Below are 20188 nucleotides of genomic sequence, written 5' to 3'. Positions count from 1 at the left end.
AAATGTTTGGATAGAACTAATAGGTCCGGAGATCTGAAAATGATTGCGGACTGAGGTGGATAAAAAATGTCAAGCAGGGGGCGCCTGGGTGGCTCAGTCAGTTAAGCCTCCGACTTCAGCTCAGGTCACCATCTCGCGATCCGTGAGTTCGAGCCCCGCGTCGGGCTCTGGGCTGGTGGCTCAGAGCCTGGAGCCTGCTTCCGATTCTGTGTCTCCCTCTCTCTCTCTGCCCCTCCCCCGTTCATGCTCTGTCTCTCTCTGTCTCAAAAATAAATAAACGTTGGGGCGCCTGGGTGGCGCAGTCGGTTAAGCGTCCGACTTCAGCCAGGTCACGATCTCGCGGTCCGTGAGTTCGAGCCCCGCGTCGGGCTCTGGGCTGATGGCTCAGAGCCTGGAGCCTGTTTCCGATTCTGTGTCTCCCTCTCTCTCTGTCCCTCGCCCGTTCATGCTCTGTCTCTCTCTGTCCCAAAAATAAATAAACGTTGAAAAAAAAAAATTAAAAAAAAAATAAATAAATAAATAAACGTTAAAAAAAAAAATTTAAAAAAATGTCAGGAAGGATGACATGGAAGATCAAAGGCCTTTACAACTATTTAGAACAAGAAAACCCAGGAAAGATTAGAGATCTCCCTTAGGGCAAAATATAGTGATTAAGTGTTGAAGCCCCCTATTTGTTAGTATTTAAGTCATGTTTGCAAAGCACTTTCATGGCCATGATCTCCCTGGGTCCTACCAAGTGATATGGCAATAAAACAAGAGATATAAAGTAGGAAAAGAAGTCTATGGTATCTGATATGGGGGTAAGTCACTTCCTAGCTTTTTAAGTTGACATCATTTCTTCAGATGCAGTTAAAGTGAAATATAGTGTGCTGAAGAAGTTTGCATTTATGATCTCCAAGAGCCAGTGTTTCTACTCTTGGGATAGGTGTAGAGAATTAGAAAGCTTCTAGAATTCTAGACTGAGGTCATTAGCTAAAGACATACAGTAGAGAGCATTTGGAGGGATAATGGCCCCCATGGTCTCTATGTTTCCTGATGACATTGAGATGTCCTGCAAAGTGTCCAACACGAAACTGGCTCAGTTTTGCTGCCAGAGCACCACTTTCCCCCAGAAAATTGGGTTATTCCTTCTCTGCTGTTGGGTTTTTGGTTCCTTTTGAATGTTTCTGTATGTTGCTCATGGTTAAGCATGGCGCATAGACTCCCACAGATTTGATCAACTGTTTCCCATCTTGCCTTCTTTCTACCTCCCTTGAAGACCCATCAGTTTCTTCTTCTTCTTTCTTTTTTTAACGTTTATTTATTTTTGAGACAGAGAGAGACAGAGCATGAACGGGGGAGGGTCAGAGAGGGAGGGAGGCACAGAATCCGAAGCAGGCTCCGGGCTCTGAGCTGTCAGCACAGAGCCCGACGTGGGGCCTCGAACTCACGGACCGCGAGATCATGACCTGAGCCGAAGTCGGACGCTCAACCGACTGAGCCACCCAGGCGCCCCTCATCAGTTTATTCTTTAAATTGAGCTTCCTGTCTTTTCTTGCTTGCGTTTGTAAAATTTCAGTGCTGTAATAAGATTTTGCTCTCCTGCTCCTCCTCCTTCCCTGGTTTATTTCACTCTTGGTAAGAAATGAATCAGAAAAATTTAGAATATTTCCACGTCTTCCACATCTGTCCATTTTGGCAACTTATGCTAAGGCATTGACGTTCCACTGAATATTTCAGTGTTGGGGGTCCCTAAGGCCACCCCCAGGTGTGGTGGCTCTTTAGGAGGACTTACAGAACTCAGTATTTGGTCTGAAAGCGATGATTTGCTCTGGGAAAGGATGGATGCAAAACAAAACCAGCAGAGAGAAGAGTGCCCAGGAAGTCTGGAGGAAACCAGGCACAATCTCCCCAGTGGGATCAACTAGGGCATATTTACTGCCTCTGGCAAGGAGTTGCGGCAACATGTATGATACGTTGCCTACCGGGGATGCCCGTTAGAGAAAAGTTTTTATTGGGTTTTAATCGGGAACCGGTCGCATAGATCGTCTCTGCCTAGCATGTACTAAAATTCCAGACTCTCAGAAGGAAAGCAGGGATTCGGCATAAACCGAATCGTTTGCACGTACAGTGGGGGCACAATGAGCCACTCTGGTCAGAGTGATTGGAAACCTTGCAAAAGCTTAGGTTCCCAGACACCAGCTCAGGACCAACCTGGAGAGCAGGAGTAAGAGGTCAGCAATCTCAGACCTGCCAGTTGTGCTTTTTTGCACTGATTACTTTCTTCTTTTGTTGAATGGAATGTTCACTGGTGCAGACTCATTTAAAAAAAATCACGTGGGGCGCCTGGGTGGCGCAGTCGGTTAAGCGTCCGACTTCAGCCAGGTCACGATCTCGCGGTCCGGGAGTTCGAGCCCCGCGTCAGGCTCTGGGCTGACGGCTCGGAGCCTGGAGCCTGTTTCCGACTCTGTGTCTCCCTCTCTCTCTGCCCCTCCCCTGTTCATGCTCTGTCTCTCTCTGTCCCAAAAATAAAATTAAAAACGTTGAAAAAAAATTAAAAAAAAAAAAAAATCACGTGTCCCTTTTGCTAAACTCCTTTCGGGGAGAGGTGCTAATTGTGGGTATGCTGTTAGAGATTGGAATAAGAGTGACAGCACAGGTATCTGAGGGCTGCAGAAACTCCAGCCCCTTCCCCTTTCCTTCAATCCTCTCCAGACAGAGTATGAATTAGGAATGACTGATAGAGAGGAGTGATTCTGGGACCTTCTCCTACAGGTGAGATTTTAAAGAGAGTAGCGGTGGGGCAGAGTATGGCGTCAGCCAGAGAAGACAGGAACTGCTTTCAGATAGTGTATTTTGTTTCTTTCCAAGAACATAGGTAGTGGGACTGAAAAAGGCATCCAGTCCTTTTGGTTGGTCTTCCTCTTGGAGGGGATTCTGTCCCTGTGATTTAAAAAAAAATGTTTTTTGTAATGTTTATTTATTTTTGAGAGAGAGAGCATGAGCAGGGGAGGGGAAGAGAGAGAGGGAGACACAGAATCCGAAGCAGGCTCCGGGCTCCGAGCTGCCAGCACAGAGCCCGATGCGGGGCTCGAACCCATGAGCCGTGAGATCGTGACCTGAGCTGAAGTCGGGCACTCAACCGACTGAGCCACCCAGGTGCCCCTACCCCATGATTTTTTAAAAAATATATCTAACATGTAGAATGATCTTTTCTACCTCAATTGGATTACAAATTTAGTAGCAATTTGACTGATTGATTGGGAAGCTGCATTTTAGGGGGGGAGGGAAGCCAAATTTATTTTAAAAGCGGTTGCATTTTCTGTTTCTTATATAAGAGTGATTTGCAGGGACTTTTCTATTAAGGATAGTCTCCTTTATTCTTTTTCTAAAATTTTTTTAATGTTTATTTATTTTTGAGAGAGAGAGAGAGAGTGAGCACGAGCGGAAGAGGGGCAGAGAGAGAGGGAGACACAGAATCTGAAGCAGGCTCCAGGCTCTGAGCTGTCAGCACATGGCCCGAGGCGGGGCTCGAACCCACTAACTGCGAGATCATGACCTGAGCCAAAGTCGGATGCTTAACTGACTGAGCCACCCAGGCACCCCAAGGATAGTCTCCTTTAGATAACATTTGTGTGGTGGGGAAGTTGTTTTTTATACCAGCTCGATTAAATATAGTCAAACGTACAGCCTCTTATCCCTGTTTTATCAGAATTCAAAATAATCCTTTCACAGACTAGAATTTGCCTTCATCCTTTCCCACAAGAGGAAACGGATACCACAGGAGGAGTGTATATCATCAGATTTTCACCTTTATTGAATCTAGTTTGAATTTTGCTTTTTCCTCCCATTTTAACAGGGTGCGATATGAAATTTCCTTTCTGCCGGTGATAAAAATATCTTAATGGTTCTCTAAAAAGCTACTAATGACACATTCTGACTAGTAATAACTACTTGCGGCTCTGTCACTTGAGTTGATACTTAGATTGTGAAAATAAACCCTTTTCATCATATTTACGCTAAAGGGGAACGTCGAGAAGCACAGTCTGAGCCAGGGTGACTGAATAATGTGCCAAATAATCAATTATGCTGTTGTCATTCTCGGACCGATCTCTGCTTTGTGTTTCTTGTTCACACCGTGGATGTGGTGCAGGTTCAATCAGATACTTTGGGGCCGGCATTTAAAAGGTTTGTTGTTCTCTTTTTCCATTTGGCCAATTGTTCGCAGCCAGCTGGGGAGGATGTCTGGGTTAAAACCGTAATAAATGAAACTTCCATTAGGCCTCTGGGCTTGGGGCCATTTCCTGCGAAGACCTTATCCTGCCGTTAGTGGTTTGAAGAAGCAGAAGGCTTCTTTCCGTTCAATAAATGAAGGCTGCGTGTTACCAGGTTGGGCACCACAGGTATCTCGTTGGGCGAAGCTTCTAGTGCTGATGGTTTGCAGAGCGTGGGCTACATTGTCACTTGCAGCTCTTTGGATCTTATGATGATAACCTGGGAACTTCTCTCATGCTAGACGATGGAGCCGATATGTTTCAGTTTGTTTGTAAATCTCCTCTGAGGTGAGGAAAGCTGACTATCCAGATAGTTGGATTTGTCTCACCGGCTTTTTTCTTCAAGTCTAACTGTTCCTTGAATTTATTCTTGTGTTAGACTTTCCATCTTCATGCGCCTTCGGTTGGAGGGGTAATGTTTTCAGGCGTCGAAGCGACCACGGTCTAGTGGTATATTTGCTTTATGTACACCTTTAAGAACACCTCTTCTTGGAGGGGCCTGTATTTTAATATTTATACGTTTGTAGTTCTGGACCTCTGGTTCTGTTCTACTTACACACATGCGGAAATTTTGGTCAGAAGGATTTTGCAAAACTTACTTTTTTAAAACAAATTTTAATGTTTATTTATTTTTGAGAGAGAGAGAGAGAGAGAGAGTGGGGGAGGGACAGAGAGAGAGGGAGACACAGAATCCGACAGGAGCCAAAACAATGATGAGGGGGATGTCCTTCCTACTTCATGATGCTGTAGTTTTGAGAACAGGGCTAAATCATTGCTTTCTTTCCTTTTCTTTTTCCTCCCTCCCTCCCTCCCTCCCTCCCTCCATCTTTCTTTCTTTCCTTTTCTTTCTTTCTTTCTTTCTTTCTTTCTTTCTTTCTTTCTTTCTTTCTTTCTTTCTTTCTTTCTTTCTTTCTTGTTTTAATCTCTATCAATCCTCCCACTACTCTGGTGGGATCACAGTAGTGGGTTGTTTCTGATCAGAGGATTGAAAAGGGGAGTTCCAAGGGTGCCTGGGTGGCTCAGTTGGTCAAGCGTGTGACTCTTGGTTTTGGCTCAGGTCCTGATCTCACGGTTCGTGGGTTCGAGCCCCTCATTGGGCTCTGTGCTGACAGCGTGGAGCCTGCTTGGCATTCTCTCCCTCCTCTGCCCCTCCCCTGTGCACTCTCTCTCTCTCTCTGTCACTTTGAAAATAAATAAGTAAACCTAAAAAATTAAAAATAAAATGAAGAAAAGGGGACTTCCAGGGTATCAGAGAGTATCAGGGGAGGCAGCTGAGAAGAGGGGCTCAGGAAATGATTCCATAAAGCTTGTGAATTCCTGAACTGACCACAACCTGCACATTCATGCATCTGATCATGATTAGCATGCCATCTACTTTGAGAATGTAGTTAATGAATAGAGCTCTATGCAAGTCTCAGAGTGACCTCTATATGGTGCGTACCCAGGACAGATTGCAATGGCCCTTCATGGCTTTTGAGAACAACACTGACCTCAGCCCACTAAATGTGGGTTGGAATTTGTGGCCGGAAGCTAATCAGATGCCTGACAAAACAATAACATCAGCATTCTCCATAGATTTAAATAAGGCTCTAGATTTTATAAGAACATTCAGAATGTCTAGGATATGATCCATGTTGGCCTATGAAGGATTACAAAAATCTCAAATCGCATGAAAAGACAATGGATGACAAATAAAATATGACTTTGAAGCAGCTATTATAAAAATGCTTCAGTGAATAATCGTGAATTCTGAAGTAAAAGGTAAATTGGAATGTATCCATAATGAAATAGGAGATATAAAGTAGAACCAAATGGAAATTTTAGAACTGAAAAATACAGTAGTCTCCCCACCTTGCCCTCTCCTACCCCACCCCCAGATTTCCTCACTATGTACATTCAGTAACAAAATGGAGATGAGAGAGGAAAGAACCAGTAAATCTGAACGTAGATCAATAGAAACTATACAGTAAGAACAAAGGAGAGAAAGATTGAAAAATATTGAACAGAGATGCTGAGACTGTTGGACAATAACAACAGGCATAATGTTTGTATTATTGGAGTCCCAGAAGGAAAGGAGAAAGAATGTGGCTAAAAGTATTCCAAGAAATAATGGCTGCAAACTTTCCAAGTTTGACAAAAGACAAAACCTTATAGATTCAAGAAGCTAAGCTACCCCAAACAAGATAAACTCAAAGAAACACACACCCACGCATATCATAACTGCTGTAAACTAAAGACAAAATTTTGAAAGCAGTCAGAGAAAAAGTGACACCTTCTCTGTAGGAGAACAGTGATTCAAATGACTCAGATTTCTCAGTGGAAATCATGGAAGCCAGAGGAAAGGTCATACCATTTTTAAAGTGCTGAAAGAAAAGTGTTGAATCTGGGATTTTAAGAAAATATCTTTGAAGATGAAGATATTCTTATATGAGGTAAAATCTAAAGAATTTGGAGTCGACAGACTTGCAATAAAATAACCAGTTAAGGAAATTTCTTATACTATTGGGAACTGATACCAGAAATTTGAAAATCAGGAATGGAGAAAATGGTAAATATGATAGACTGTTCTTCTCTTCTTGAATTATTCCAAATACCGTTCATGATTGAAATCAAAGTAAAAGCTTGTCTGATAGGAATTTGCAATGTATTTAGATGTAATATAGAAGACAACTTTTCAAGGGGCGAGGAAGAGGATACCTATATCATTATATGGTAGGCAGAATAATCTCCTGCCCTACAGAATCCCACATCCTAATCCTCAGATGCTGTGAATATGTTACGTTAAGTGGGAAAAGGATTTTGCAGATGTGATTAAGACTGTAGACCTTGAGATAATGAGAATATGCTGTATTATCCTGGTGGGCCCACCTGAATCACATTGAGTCCTTAAAAGTTGAAGAGGACAACAGAAAGGTGGATCAGAGAGATGATTCTAAGGAGAGTGTGAAAGGTTAATTATGCATGTTGTAACTTCTAGAGCAACCACTAAAATTTTATTAAAAGAAATGTGGTCAAAGTCATAATTGATATATTAAGTGGAACACTAAAAAATAGTGTTAACCTTGAAAAAAGCAAGGAAGAGAAACAAAAGAATAAAAAACAATGGAAACAAACAAAACACATAGGTTGGGAACCCTTAATACAAACATATCAATTATTACATTAAATGTAAATGGTCTAAACAAACCAATTAAAAGAGATTGTCAGATTGGATTTAAACAGTAAGAAGATATACCAATTGTAAACATGTATCCAACTAACAGCCCTTCAAAATACAGAAGCAAAACCTGACATAGTGAAAGGAGAAATAGACAAATTCATAATTATAATTGAGTAACCCAGCACACCTCTCTAGGTAAGACTAGTAGACCGAAACTGAGCAAGAGTATAGAAGAACTGAATCATTAACCCACTAGATCTGATAAACATTTATATAACATTCAACCAAATGCTAATTGACTAAAATATTTCTAAATGAAGATAGAAACAATCCTTTTTAGCATATTTGCAAGTTAAATTATGAGTTGTGAAATAAGGTATTTGTGTCTTACTAATGCGAAATAGAAGTTTATATTTAGAGCAACATTTTAAAAAGCAGCAAAAAGTGTAAAATATTTTATGCTTTCAAAGCTAGAATGACTCAGTGTGCAATAATTGAAATTATAATAATTTAAAAACCAGTTAACATTGTCTTAAATATTTACTCTGTGCCAAGCAGTGTTCTAAACACCTTATATAGACTAATTCATTCAGTCTTCACAAGAGGCCAATGAGGTAGTTATGGTTAAGCTCTGTAAAATTGAAATAATAATGAGATCCAGAGATTTTGAATAAATTTGAGTAAGATACCAAAATTGGAAATTATGACAACAGTATCAATCAAGATTAAAAAAAAAATAGTTTTTCTTCGCTGAACACTTTCTCTGCCTTTGACACTGTGCCTTGCACTTTGTGTCATTCTGTTTGTACACCAGATAATATAATCCCCATTGGATAGGTGAGACAACTGAGGCGTAGTACAATGGCTTGCCCCTGATGGTACCTCTAAGTAGGATGTAGCAAAGCAAAATTCCAACCCATGGAGTCTGTCTCTAGAACCCTAGCTTTTCATCTCTGCATTGCCTACTGAAGATACCCATTTCATCCTGGGAGAAGCTCTTGCCTGTACTGGTGGTCGTCTGGCAAAGGCTGTAGACTCTCACGGTCCTGCTCTTCGAAAGGCAATAACTTCTCTATGGCTAAATATCCTGTCTTGGAGTGAGATAGGGCTGAGTACAAACGCTTGGAGTCCTTGATTTTAGAAAATGTGTTTTGTTGTGGCTCTTGGCCTCTTTTATCCTCAGCCAAACATGACAGTGGAATAGAGGCAGGTCAGAATGACCTGACCCACTGTTCTTTTTTGTTCTGGAAGGGTCTATTACGAGCTACTTGACACACAGAATAAGGTTTATTTCTCCAAATTTGATTTTTTTGGGTTAAATCTCTAAGTCCTTCGGATAAATATCTTTTTAAAAAACATTATTTTTCATCATGATAAATATACTCTTTAATTCCCGACTACTCAGTCACCTCCCCTTTGGTAACCATCAGTTTGTTCTCTGTAGTTAAGAGTCTACTTACGGCTTCTCTCTCTCTGTCTCTCTCTCTCTCATCATTTGTTTCTTTTTTTATTTGAAAAGATTTTTTAATGTTTATTTTTGAGAGAGAGAGTGGCGGGGGAGGGAGACAGTGCACAAGCAGGGGAGGGTCAGAGAGAGAGGGAGACACAGAATCTGAAGCAGGCCTGAGCTGTCAGCACAGAGCCTGACGCGGGGCTTGAACCCACCAACCGTGAGATCATGACCTGAGCTGAAGTTGGATGCTTAACCGACTGAGCCACCCAGGCACCGCTGATCATTTGTTTCTTAAATTGAACATGTGAGTGAGATCATATGGTACTTGTCTTTTCCCCCCCCCCTTCAGTTTATTTATTTTGAGAGAGAGAGAGAACATGCAGGGGAGGGGCAGAGAGAGAGAGGAGAGAGAGAATCCCAAGCAGGCTTTGCACTGTCAGCACAGAGCCTGACGCAGGGCTCTATCTCACGAACTGTGAGATCATGATCTGAGCCAAAATCAGGAGTCAGATGTTTAACCGACTGAGCCACTCAGGTGCCCTGGTATTTGTCTTTTTCTGACTTGTTTTGCTTAGCATTGTACTCTCTGTCTCTATCCATGTTTTGCAAATGGCAAGCAAGACTTCCTTTTTTTTTTTTATGGGTGGATAATATTCTATTTTGTATATGTATACACAGATATATCTACCACACCTTCTTTATCCTGTTATCTCTTGACGGACACTTGGGATGCTTCCATAGTTTGGCTATTGTAAATAATGCTGCATTAAACATAGGGGCACATGTATCCCTTGGAATTAGTTTTTTTTTTTTTTTTTTTTTTTTGTTCTTTGGGTACATACCCAGTAGTGCAATTCCTGGATCATAGGATAGTTCTATTTTTAATTTTTTGAGAAACCTCCATGCTGTTTTCCAGAGTGGCTGCCTCAATTTGCATTTCCACCAACAGCGCGTAGGGGTTCCTGTTTCTCCACATCCTCTTCAACACTTGTTGTTTCTTATGATTTTGACTTTAGCCATTCTTACAGACTTAAGGTAATATCTCCTTGTGGCTTTGACTTGCATTTTCCTGATGATGAGTGATGTTGAACATCTTTTCATGTGTCTTTCGGCCATCTGGATGTCTTCTTTGGAGAAATGTCTGTTCATGTCTTCTGCCCACTTTTAATTGGATTACTTATTTCTTGGGTGTTGAATTATATAAGTTCTTTACATATTTTGGATACTAACCCTTTATCAGATATGTCATTTGAAAATATCTTCTCCCATTCAGCATGTTGCCTGATTGTTGACTGTTGTTGTTTTCTTTGCTGTGCAGAAGCTTTTTTTTTTTTTTTTTTTCAACGTTTATTTATTTTTGGGACAGAGAGAGACAGAGCATGAACGGGCGAGGGGCAGAGAGAGAGGGAGACACAGAATCGGAAACAGGCTCCAGGCTCTGAGCCATCAGCCCAGAGCCCGACGCGGGGCTCGAACTCACGGACCATGAGATCGTGACCTGGTTGAAGTCGGACGCTTAACCGACTGCGCCACCCAGGCGCCCCAAGAAGCTTTTTATTTTGATGTAGTTCCAATAGTTTTTTTCTCTTATTTCCCTTCTCTCAGGAGATAGATCTAAAAAAAAAAAAAAAAATGGTACAGCCAATGTCAGATTACTACCTGTGCTCTCTTCCAGGATTTTTATTGTTTCAGGTCTCTTGTTCAGATCTTTAATCCATTTTGAAGTTATTTTTGTGTTTGGTGAAAGGAAGTGGTCCCGTTTCATTTTCTTGTATCCAAATTTGATTTTGATTTGATCCCTATTGAGTCCAATCTGTAATAACTCAAATTACCCCCTTTCCTGCATAGCATTTACCGGTCTGTGTAATTACATATTTATTTGTGGAGCATTCCTATCACTCACACTCAGATTCTGTGTTTCCCTCTCTCTCTGTCCCTCCCCCCCAAAAAAAAATAAAAATAAAACATTAAAAAACATTAAAAAAAAATACTTGCAGACATTACCGATCAAATGCTTCAGTCTTGATCCCTTAGTGGAAAATGTGAGACTTTCAAGTCACATTTTAAGCTTTGATGTGCTCGGCTACCGCCGCAAAGGCTCATGTTCTGTCTTCTTATATTCTGTTTTCTAGGATCCACTGAAGTTGTTTTCCGTAGAGAGACACTCTCATGGAGTGATTTCCTGGGTCTTCATGCAGTCATGGATATGGATAAACCATCTGTCTGGGGCTCTTTGAAACAGCGGACCAGGCCTTTGTTAATCAACCTGAGCAAGAGAAAGGTGAAGAAGAATGCAAACAAACCCCTAGATCTAAGGGCAAGGCGTCCCCTGGACCGCCGCCTCAGCCTTTCTGTCCCTGACCTCCTGGAGGCCGAGGCCTTGGCCCCAGAGGGGCGGCCTTACTCTGGGCCCCAGTCATCCTATACCTCAGTGCCCAGCAGCCTGTCGACTGCAGGGATCTTTCCCAAGAGCAGCAGTAGCTCCTTGAAACAGTCTGAAGAAGAATTGGATTGGAGCCAGGAAGAAGCAGGCCACCTCCACGTGGGGGAAACAGACTCCGAGGAGGCCTATGCCTCTCCTGCCGAGGACAGGAGACCTTCCAGCAATGACATCTTGGATCTGCTCCAGAAAACTCCCCTTGAAGAGGATGCACTGGAAGAGCCGGAGGTGAGACCAGGGCTGGGCGCTTTCCTATTCCTTTTTCTTTTCTTTTCTTTCTTTTTTTTTTTTTTTCTGTTTTAAGTGCACTCGATGCCCTTGGAAAATTTGGTTGGGAGTTATTTTTGTGGTTAGCTTGGAGGGAAAGAATGTCATTTACAAGAATGTAGATTCAGGTGATATTGATTGCACCCACTGTTCCCGTCTGTTTTAGGGTTGACCTCTGTGTATTTTAAAACGATTACAGACAGCCTTTCTGGGATACTTTAAGGCATTAAAAGCCCTATTGGATGGGTTTGCCTTTTTCCATCTCCCTGCCAAAGAAATTAAGAGCATAACTTTTCCTTGAACTTTCTGCTTTAAGCGTACACGTGCCTCTCTCTTCACCACTGCTCAGTCCTCCATACGCAAGAATCCATGGGCGTGTGTGCATGTGTATGTGCTAGGGCACACGTGTGGATACTTGCTTGTGGACAGCTTCACTTGCATGCTCTAAAAAACACCAAAAGGAAGAAATCTGAAGGATGTAAATTCTTACAGATTCACTGATTTTACGAAGCTCTGGTATTTCAATAAGATAAAAGAACCAAATCTAATTATGAGACAAATCTTGTACTTCTAGAATGAATTTCATGTAAATTCAGCCACCAGATTACTAAATCATGATTCGGATGATACTAGTATTTTTTTTTTTAATTTCCACATTAATGGCGCTGAAATATGTTGTGGTGTTGAGGGAAGTTAAGTTTTGTTTTTTTTTTTTTTTTCTTTTATAGGTTAATGTTATAATTGCATGGGAAGCTGGTTATTTAACTGAGCATTTTGGTTTTACTTTCAGAACCAAAGCCTGTTAATTCTGTCATATCTTTGGGTGTCATTACAGAATGGATCGTGGGTACTCGGAAGGTGTGACCAGATTCCTTTGGAAACATTACAATAAAACACCCTTAGCCATTCAATGACTATCTTTTTCACTGCCCCTTACATTTAGGAAATTCTTTTTGCAATGAGGTTACGGTTTTTACTGTTGTTTCTAAATTGAAAGGTTCTATTTCTGTTCATCAAAATATAAATTAGGTGAATTATTAAACATAGCTCATAATTCACAGTTGAGTGGGAAGGGGGTAACATTGAGACTTAGATACTGAAGTTAATCTTTATCTTGGTACTTATAAGTTATCAGAAAAAAAAAATGGGTGGGTTTCTTGGCTTTGACCGGCTAACGCTCTCCGATTCGAATTTTTTTTTTTTTTAAGTTAGTGCTGTGAAACTGTTTTGCGGACTATAAATATTTGCATACCTACTCTGGGGCACCATAAGGGTTACGACTGGAAATAGAAATGGATGGGAGAGTGGGATGGGAGACTGGAAATAGAAATGGATGGGAAGACCCTGCCTTCAAGTTCTGTTGTATTGAGAGACAGCTTTGTACGGCTCTAAAGGCAGCAGAAAAAGCAAGCAGATACTGAAACTGTGCAAAACATCCAAGCCTTGCCTCTTGGCAGCTCAGGAGGTAGAAGAAATCAGTGCGTGGGTCATAGATGTGTCATGTGAGGCATTGTGCAAGCCGGCGTAGGTTTGATAGGTGAGGAAATATGGTGAACACGGGCCTGTGGGTGGGGTAGGTGGGGGTAGTGAGCATTTTGCTGCACCTGAAACAAAGGCTTGAAGAACTTTCTGGTGCGATGTATGCTGGGAAGGGTGGGCTGGGCTAAGGGGCTGGTTAGTGATGGTGAACGGCTGGTTGGCAGATGGTTAGTTGCCAGTGGTTATTTTTTCTTCTCAGGGCTAACTCCAAAATATCTTGCAATTCCTAGTCCTTTCCCAATAGAATATTTTCATTAATTTTCTCCTTTAGCTCAGCCTTTTGAAAGAAAGCAAATGGGCACCGGGATGGCTCAGTCGGTTAAGCATCTGACTCTTGATTTGGGCTCGGGTCAGGGTCTCAGGGTTCGTGAGACTGAGCCCCATGTTGGGCCCTGTGCTGACAGTGCGGAGCCTGCTTGGGATTCTCTCTCTCTCCCCCCCCCTCTCTCTCTGCTTCTCCCCGCGATTCTCTCTTGTCCATTGCTCTGCCTACCCACCCTCCTTCTGTTGCCCCCCTCCCCCCCTACCATATTGGGTGGGCTTTTTCCCACTACCCGAGGATCTTGAGCTTATTACATAGTATAGAAGTTAGTCACTCCCTCGCTTATATTCTCCACTAGGCTGTGTAATTTGGTCAGTGGGTATATCCAAGGGAGTTGCATCTAATTTGTCTTTGTTTTCTTAGGGCCTTGCTGTGTGCCTGACACATAGCATCCGCTCACTCCATATTTGTGTAATGAGGAAATCAATGATAGCAATGTGTACATTCAGGTCAGGACGGTTTTTGTTAGTGTCTTTGTTGTGAGTTCTCGTCAGTTTACGATTTAATTAAAGTCTGATTTTCTTGTTTTGTTTTTGTTTTTTTAAAGAAACACATCATACTGTAAATGAAATTTCTTTTTGTATGATAGTAACTGAAAAACAGAGATTTAGACAGGGGTAGACTTTACAGCCCAAGTCCGATACTGGCTTTAAATCTGTTCTTCTCTTTTTTTCTTTTTTTAAAAAAAAAAATTTTTTTTAACGTTCATTTGTTTTTGAGACGGAGAGAGACAGAGCGTGAACGGGGGAGGGTCAGAGAGAGGGGGGACACAGAATCTGAAACAGGCTCCAGGCTCTGAGCTGTCAGCACAGAGCCCGACGCGGGGCTCGAACTCACGGACCGCGAGATCATGACCTGAGCCGAAGTCGGCCGCTTAACCGGCTGAGCCACCCAGGCACCCCATCTTCTCTTTTCCTTCAATGAAGGTGGAAGTCCTGGGGAAGCCATGAGTTTTGGGGTTGGCTAATCTGTATCTAGGATGTGGGCCATCTGTTTTCTTCCTAATGAATAGTGGCCAGGTTTCTATCACTTTCATGCAATTGGGGGAAGCAAGGAGGGGGGAGGAAGGGGTTGGCAAGTGACAAACCCAGTGCACCACAGGGACAATCAGATGTTCACCGAGTATCCTTGCTGTGACTTATTTTGTTTGTAGCTTTCTAGAGGGGTAAGGAAAGGAACTTCTGTGGTCGGAGGCTTGTCTTCCATGTTTTTTATGCAATGGCCACTTGGTACCAGGCTGAGCCCGCAGCCGTGGGATAAGACCCCAAATGATGGTGTCTGAATGTTTTCTAGTTTCTTCTTAGTCCTGCCAGTGTCAGCAGGGAAGCAAGGTGCAGGTTGACAGTTATGGGGAAATGGAATGAGGAAACAAAGCACAAAATTAAGAAGGAAGAGGAAGAAAGCATGTGAGAACAGAGAAGCCACATGGAGCCTTGGAAGAGTCTCAGTGAAGGTGCTTCAACCAGCCATAAAACCAAAATGGAAGAAAGTAGGTTTAGAATAAAGCATACATTGGTCGAAGAGGATTCTCCAGACTTTTCTTTGGGCCTTCAATTCTGATCGCCCTGGGCATTGCACATAAACCTGATCTCAACTTGTTCTGACAGAATTTTGTGTCCCTCAAGTGCTCTCACACACAGAGACCGTTTTTCTTGGCAACACCCGCCGGGTGGCCCAAGTGAAAAACCCATGAATGCTGTGAGGCTGTCTCACTTTCCTTGCTTTTCACTGACATTTTCGTTTATGCATCTCACCTCTGTCTCCTCCTCACTTCTTCGTCTCGTACTTCTCTTCCAGGAAACCCTCTCATCCATCAAATTCTCCCTCCCTGTGAGGGTTTTCCCGACTGTACAGTCAGTGTTAATCACCCTGCTTTTGTTTGCCTGGCATGCCGCTTTTGCTGTTACCGAGCGCTAACCTCATTCTGCTTTCTGCAGACATCTGTAGAGGAAGAAAGGGTTTGGAACAGGTAAGGGAGGTAGCGAAGGGAAAGCAAATTGGTAGTGGGCCAAGGTGTCACTGGGTAAGACCCTGAGAAGGTCACCTGCCTCCTAGACCTGTATTAACTGTCCAGCGGCCATCTGGCTCCGAGGACCAACTCACGATAACCCAATGCTCACGAGACAGAGCTATAAATGACAACCTTAACTGTTTGTAATGAGGGTTAAATACCGTATAGACTCTAATATTTACTTTGATAGCAACAGCACACTGTTTCCTGATTGTCGAGTTACTTGGGAAGTCGAATCGTAATAAACCTCAACTTCATTAATGTGTAGGGAGTGGTAATTATCTCAGGGCCTGGAAAAACTTGGGGAATCTGTTAGGCGTATGGACTCTTTGAAGTCGGCCTACATGAGAAGTCACATAGAATCGGGAGATTGTTTTATGAACATGAATCTCCGCAAGGAGGACGGGTGGGTAGGTTCCACACTGAATGGTGTCTGGTAAGCCATCCATCTCACGATAGAGATTGAGGTGCAAAGGAGATCTTGACATGCTCACACTTTGTTCGCTTGAGCCAATGACCTCCATATCCACATGACCAACCTGCCTAGGCCACAAAGCCACGATTCTTAAAGTCCTGTGGCATAGGCTGTCTCTTCCCCCTGTAGGGTTCAGGGACGAGTCCAAACTTTTACCCAGGCTTTCTTGCATGACCTTTCCCTTTTTATTGATTGACACATTAATTTATTAGCTGTCTATTTTCACTTTCAGTCAGGCCGGTAGGTTTTCATGGTTGCCTGGCAACCAGATTGCCTGCTTTCAATGACTTTGTATGTCGGGCCTCTGATGGATGAAAGGTGGTCTTACAGTTTTATTCTCCTTGCTGCCATCACCAAAACTTGGGCATGGGAGGTGGTAAAGGGCACCTTATGTTCCTGTTATTTTGATAGCAACAGCACACTGTTTCATGATTGTCAAATCATAATAAACCTCAACTTCATTAATGTGTACAGAGTGATAATTATATCAGGGCCTGGAAAAACTTGGGGAATCTGTTAGGTATATTGACCCCCACCTTGTATTTAGTTGGTTATTTAGAAATTGGCCTCGTGTTAGATTGGAAGCTCCTGAGGAACAGAGATGATGCCTTCTTTTTCTTCCTGCCCAGCTTTCTGCAAACCTTGTTTATGTGAAATATATTGACTCATGTTTCTCTGACACTGACTTCAGGAAATAATGTTTTTAATGTTTTTATATATTTGAGAGAGAGAGAGAGAGAGAGAGAGAGAGAGAGAATGAGTGGGGAAGGGGCAGAGGGAGAGGGAGACACAGAATCCGAAGCAGGCTCCAGGCTCTGAGCCATCAGTACAGAGCCCGATGCAGGGCACAAACTCGTGAACCGTGGGATCATGACCTGAGCTGAAGTCGGACGCTTAACTGACTGAGCCACCCAGGCATCCCTCTGAAGCTGACTTTTAAGCCACAGGCCATGCTAGGTGCTGTGGAGCCTTAAGAAGTTCAGCTGGTCGAGGAAGGTGGTGATACATGGAGGCCCTGGATGGGGGGGTTGGAGGGGGATGTATAGTGAGCACTAATGGACTTCCCAAATGTCAGATTAAATATGGAGAAGCTACAGTTAAGGAGACCCAGAGGGAGAATAGCTTTTCTTTTCTTTTTTTTTTTTCTTTGCATTTTCTTTTCACTTCCTTCCCCAGTACTTATTTTTCGAGATGCTCTCTCTTGCCTTGTAAAATCGGGTACTGAGGAAATACAGAAAGTTGCCTCTGGTTCCTGTCCTCTGTGTTGATGATGTAGTTGAGAGTAGGTCCAGATATTGGAAAAAATGACCAAGGATCCGAGGTGGTCTCAGTCCCCGGTCAGTGCTAGATGACCATTTGAGGTCAGTAGAGAGGGTCGCTCTGAGCAGGTGGTCAGGGAGGGCACGTTATGTGTCTAAGACTCAGGTAGGTAGGGAGGAAAGCCTAGTAGTTAAGTTTCATTCAAAATAAAGTTTTAAGCCTAAAAAAAAAATATAGAGAATTCGTGGCCCAAAACTATGTGGCAGGCATGGGCTCACTGCTATGATTATGTTTGTATTTATTCGTGTTATTATAATTATTTTTATCAGTACACTTTCCAGAATGCAATGAGGGATGAGAAGGTTTAATGGCTTACCTAAGGTCATCCAGGTAGTGTTAGAGCTAGTATCCGAATCTGGGAACTGTCTCAATCCAAAGCCCATACACAGAACTGTGTGCACAGCAAGGAGTTTGGAAATGTGATCCTTTAACCCGGGGCACCTCCGAGTCGGTGATCTAAAAAAGTTGGTAATGAAAGGAAGATATTGGTTGTTATTTCTCTGTGTCCACTGTGCCCTTTTATATTTTTTATTTATTTTAATGATTTTACTTTTATTTTTGAGACAGAGAGTGAGCAGGGGAGGGGCAGAGAGAGAGGAAGACACAGAATCCAAAGCAGGCTCCAGGGCCGAAACATACAAACTGAACTGTGAGATCATGACCTGAGCCGAAGTGGGATGCTTAATGGACTGAGCCACCCAGGCAACCCCCACTGTGCCTTTTTAAATACAGGGGTAATTATAGTGCTTGAATGGGTTTATTATGATGGCCAGCAACTAATAACCCTGAATGGAAGGATTACTGCCCCCCTCCCTCATTCATGTAATTCCCACCCCCCACCCCCCACCCCCACCGGGATACATCCTTTCCTGACATTTCATTTGGCAGTTGGTATTTTAAATAACTAGCTTTGGTGCCAGCTTATATAGATGAGCTGAGTGGTTTAGAGAAGTACCTGATTGGGATGTTTCTAGAACCGCTACTCGGCAACCACAGAGCTTCAGTTTAGTGACCACAAAGAAGCAAAATGACAAACCGGTGCAGAGGAACGGGCCTCCAGCTGGTGAATGAATACATTAGTGTCTCTGCACTTCAATTTCGGGCCCTTTTACGATTCTTGGTTTATCCCCCAAATCATCACTCAGCCTCATGGTGTCGGCGAGCCAGGCGTGTCTGCCACGTTGCAGGGTCTTTCACAGCTTGGGTGCCCCGTTTCTTCTTCCCTCCCTCCTTTCTCACGCGTTGAGCACCTTGCATGTGCTGATGCTGCTCGGGGCGCCAGGAACCCAGCGGTCAAGAAGGCAGACAAAAATCCACTTCCTCCTGGAGAGCCTATCCTGATCTCAACAGTGGCAGGCTACAGATAGGTTCAGAGAGGGGTAGGTGGAAGGGAGAAAAACAAAGCAGAGAAGATGCTTGCTCAGTGCTGGGGTGGTAGTTCTGCCCGGAGTGGCCAGGAAAGACCTCTTCTGAGATGGCGACATTTACCTGGCGGCCTAGAGGAGGCGAGGAAGGAAGGTGTGTGCGCGTCTGGAAGGAAAGCCTCTGCAGGGGAGAGAACACCGGCCGGGTGGCAGGACAGGAGGGGGGGGTGGAAGCAGATGTCAGAGTTATTTCTGAGGCTGGATCATGCAGACTTTCCCATCCTGTCGGGCGGTCCTGCTACACCACGAGGACTATCCAGGCTACCCACGAGGGGCATCCATCCAGAGGAGCGCTGGGGGCTCAATACTGTGCTGCTCACAAGGCAGGGATCTGTAATATACAGGTGGCGTTGCGATACCTGCTCTATAGGCGGTGAATAGCTGAAGGAGAAGCTTTGCCTGGGGAGAGAGCCATGCAGGAAGCCTGCCTGGGCTGATGAGCCCTGTGTGCCAAGGGAGGTCCCACGGGCCCGAGGCGTCATTAGACATCTCTCCAACTGTCATGATACAAGTGTCAAGGGAGCGGAGGGAGGGAATGAAGGGAGGGACTCAGGTTGCTGACCCCCGTCATTGAGTTTTCTTCCTCCAGTCTTCCTAAACATACCCCCTGTCTTAATACGAATCATGATAGCAATATAACAGTCCTAATAGGAAAGCAACCCCGATCCGGTACCACCTTCCGAGAGGTTATGTATCAGGACCCTTGCTGGGTATGGAACATGAGTGTTATCTCCTTGGACCATCCGTCTGGCTCGCTCTGCATACAGGCAGCCTCGTGCGCTGTCCGGCCCCCAAAACACGGTAATGCTCAGTAGACCTCCTTTGAATGAATGCATTTTTCTCCCAACAATTGGCGAGGTGAGTGTCTTTTTTGCCCCTTGTGGACAGGTTCCCACGTCTTGAATTTTAGGTCGCGTTTTCAAGGACGAGAAGCTAGGAAGTAGAACAAGTCGGGTGGGAACCGGGTCTTTCTGACTCCTGGGCCTCGTCTGCCCCTGCAGGGAGCTGCCGGTCAGCATGCCGGGTGAGGTGTTCTGACTTTGGGCACGGTGAAAAGAATAGAGGACCCAGGTCAGTCAAGGGAACTCCTAACTCTCTGGTCTCCCTTAGTGAGCAACCATTTATCTCTTCACTTGGACTTCTTCATTTGTAAATTGATGATACTCCTGACAGCCTGTGGGCCCCTTATAATAAGTTAATAGGAGTCCGTGTGTATTTGTATATTATAAAGTGCTAAGCAAACGTAAAGGGGACCATTATTCTTTTAAACTATCTCCAAGTGGGGTGCCTGGGTGGCTCAGTCAGTTGAGCATCCAACTTCGGCTCAGGTCATGATCTCAGGGTTCGTGAGTTCGAGCCCCATGTCCAGTTCTGTGCTGATAGCTCAGAGCCTGGAGCCTGCTTTGGATTCTCTGTCTCCGTTTCTCTCTGCCCCTCCCCAACTTGTTCTCTGTCTCTCTCTCTGTCCTCTGTCTCTCTCTCTAAAATATTAACATTAAAATTAAAAAAAAAAAAAAGAAATAA

At 43.6% G+C, this 20188-nt stretch overlaps 1 protein-coding gene across 6 annotated transcripts in view; it reads left to right on the top strand.

Moving 5' to 3' along the window:
- The window catches only part of MCTP2 (multiple C2 and transmembrane domain containing 2), a 247840-nt gene that overhangs the window by 42671 nt on the left and 184981 nt on the right, over nt 1-20188 (top strand). For all 6 annotated transcript variants that reach the window (XM_086711463.1, XM_086711462.1, XM_086711460.1 and 3 more), the window contains one exon: nt 10999-11534. In XM_086711463.1, the coding sequence (XP_086567589.1) occupies nt 11067-11534 (468 nt within the window). In that variant the 5' untranslated portion in view covers nt 10999-11066. The remainder of the gene's footprint in view (nt 1-10998; nt 11535-20188) is intronic.

This window comes from Puma concolor, chromosome B3, assembly GCF_028749965.1.
Source record: "Puma concolor isolate L17-30 chromosome B3, mPumCon1.1.hap2, whole genome shotgun sequence".
Lineage (NCBI taxonomy): Eukaryota > Metazoa > Chordata > Mammalia > Carnivora > Felidae > Puma > Puma concolor.
The sequence above is the reverse complement of the archived record's forward strand: the minus strand, read 5'-3'. Positions and strand labels throughout refer to the sequence as shown.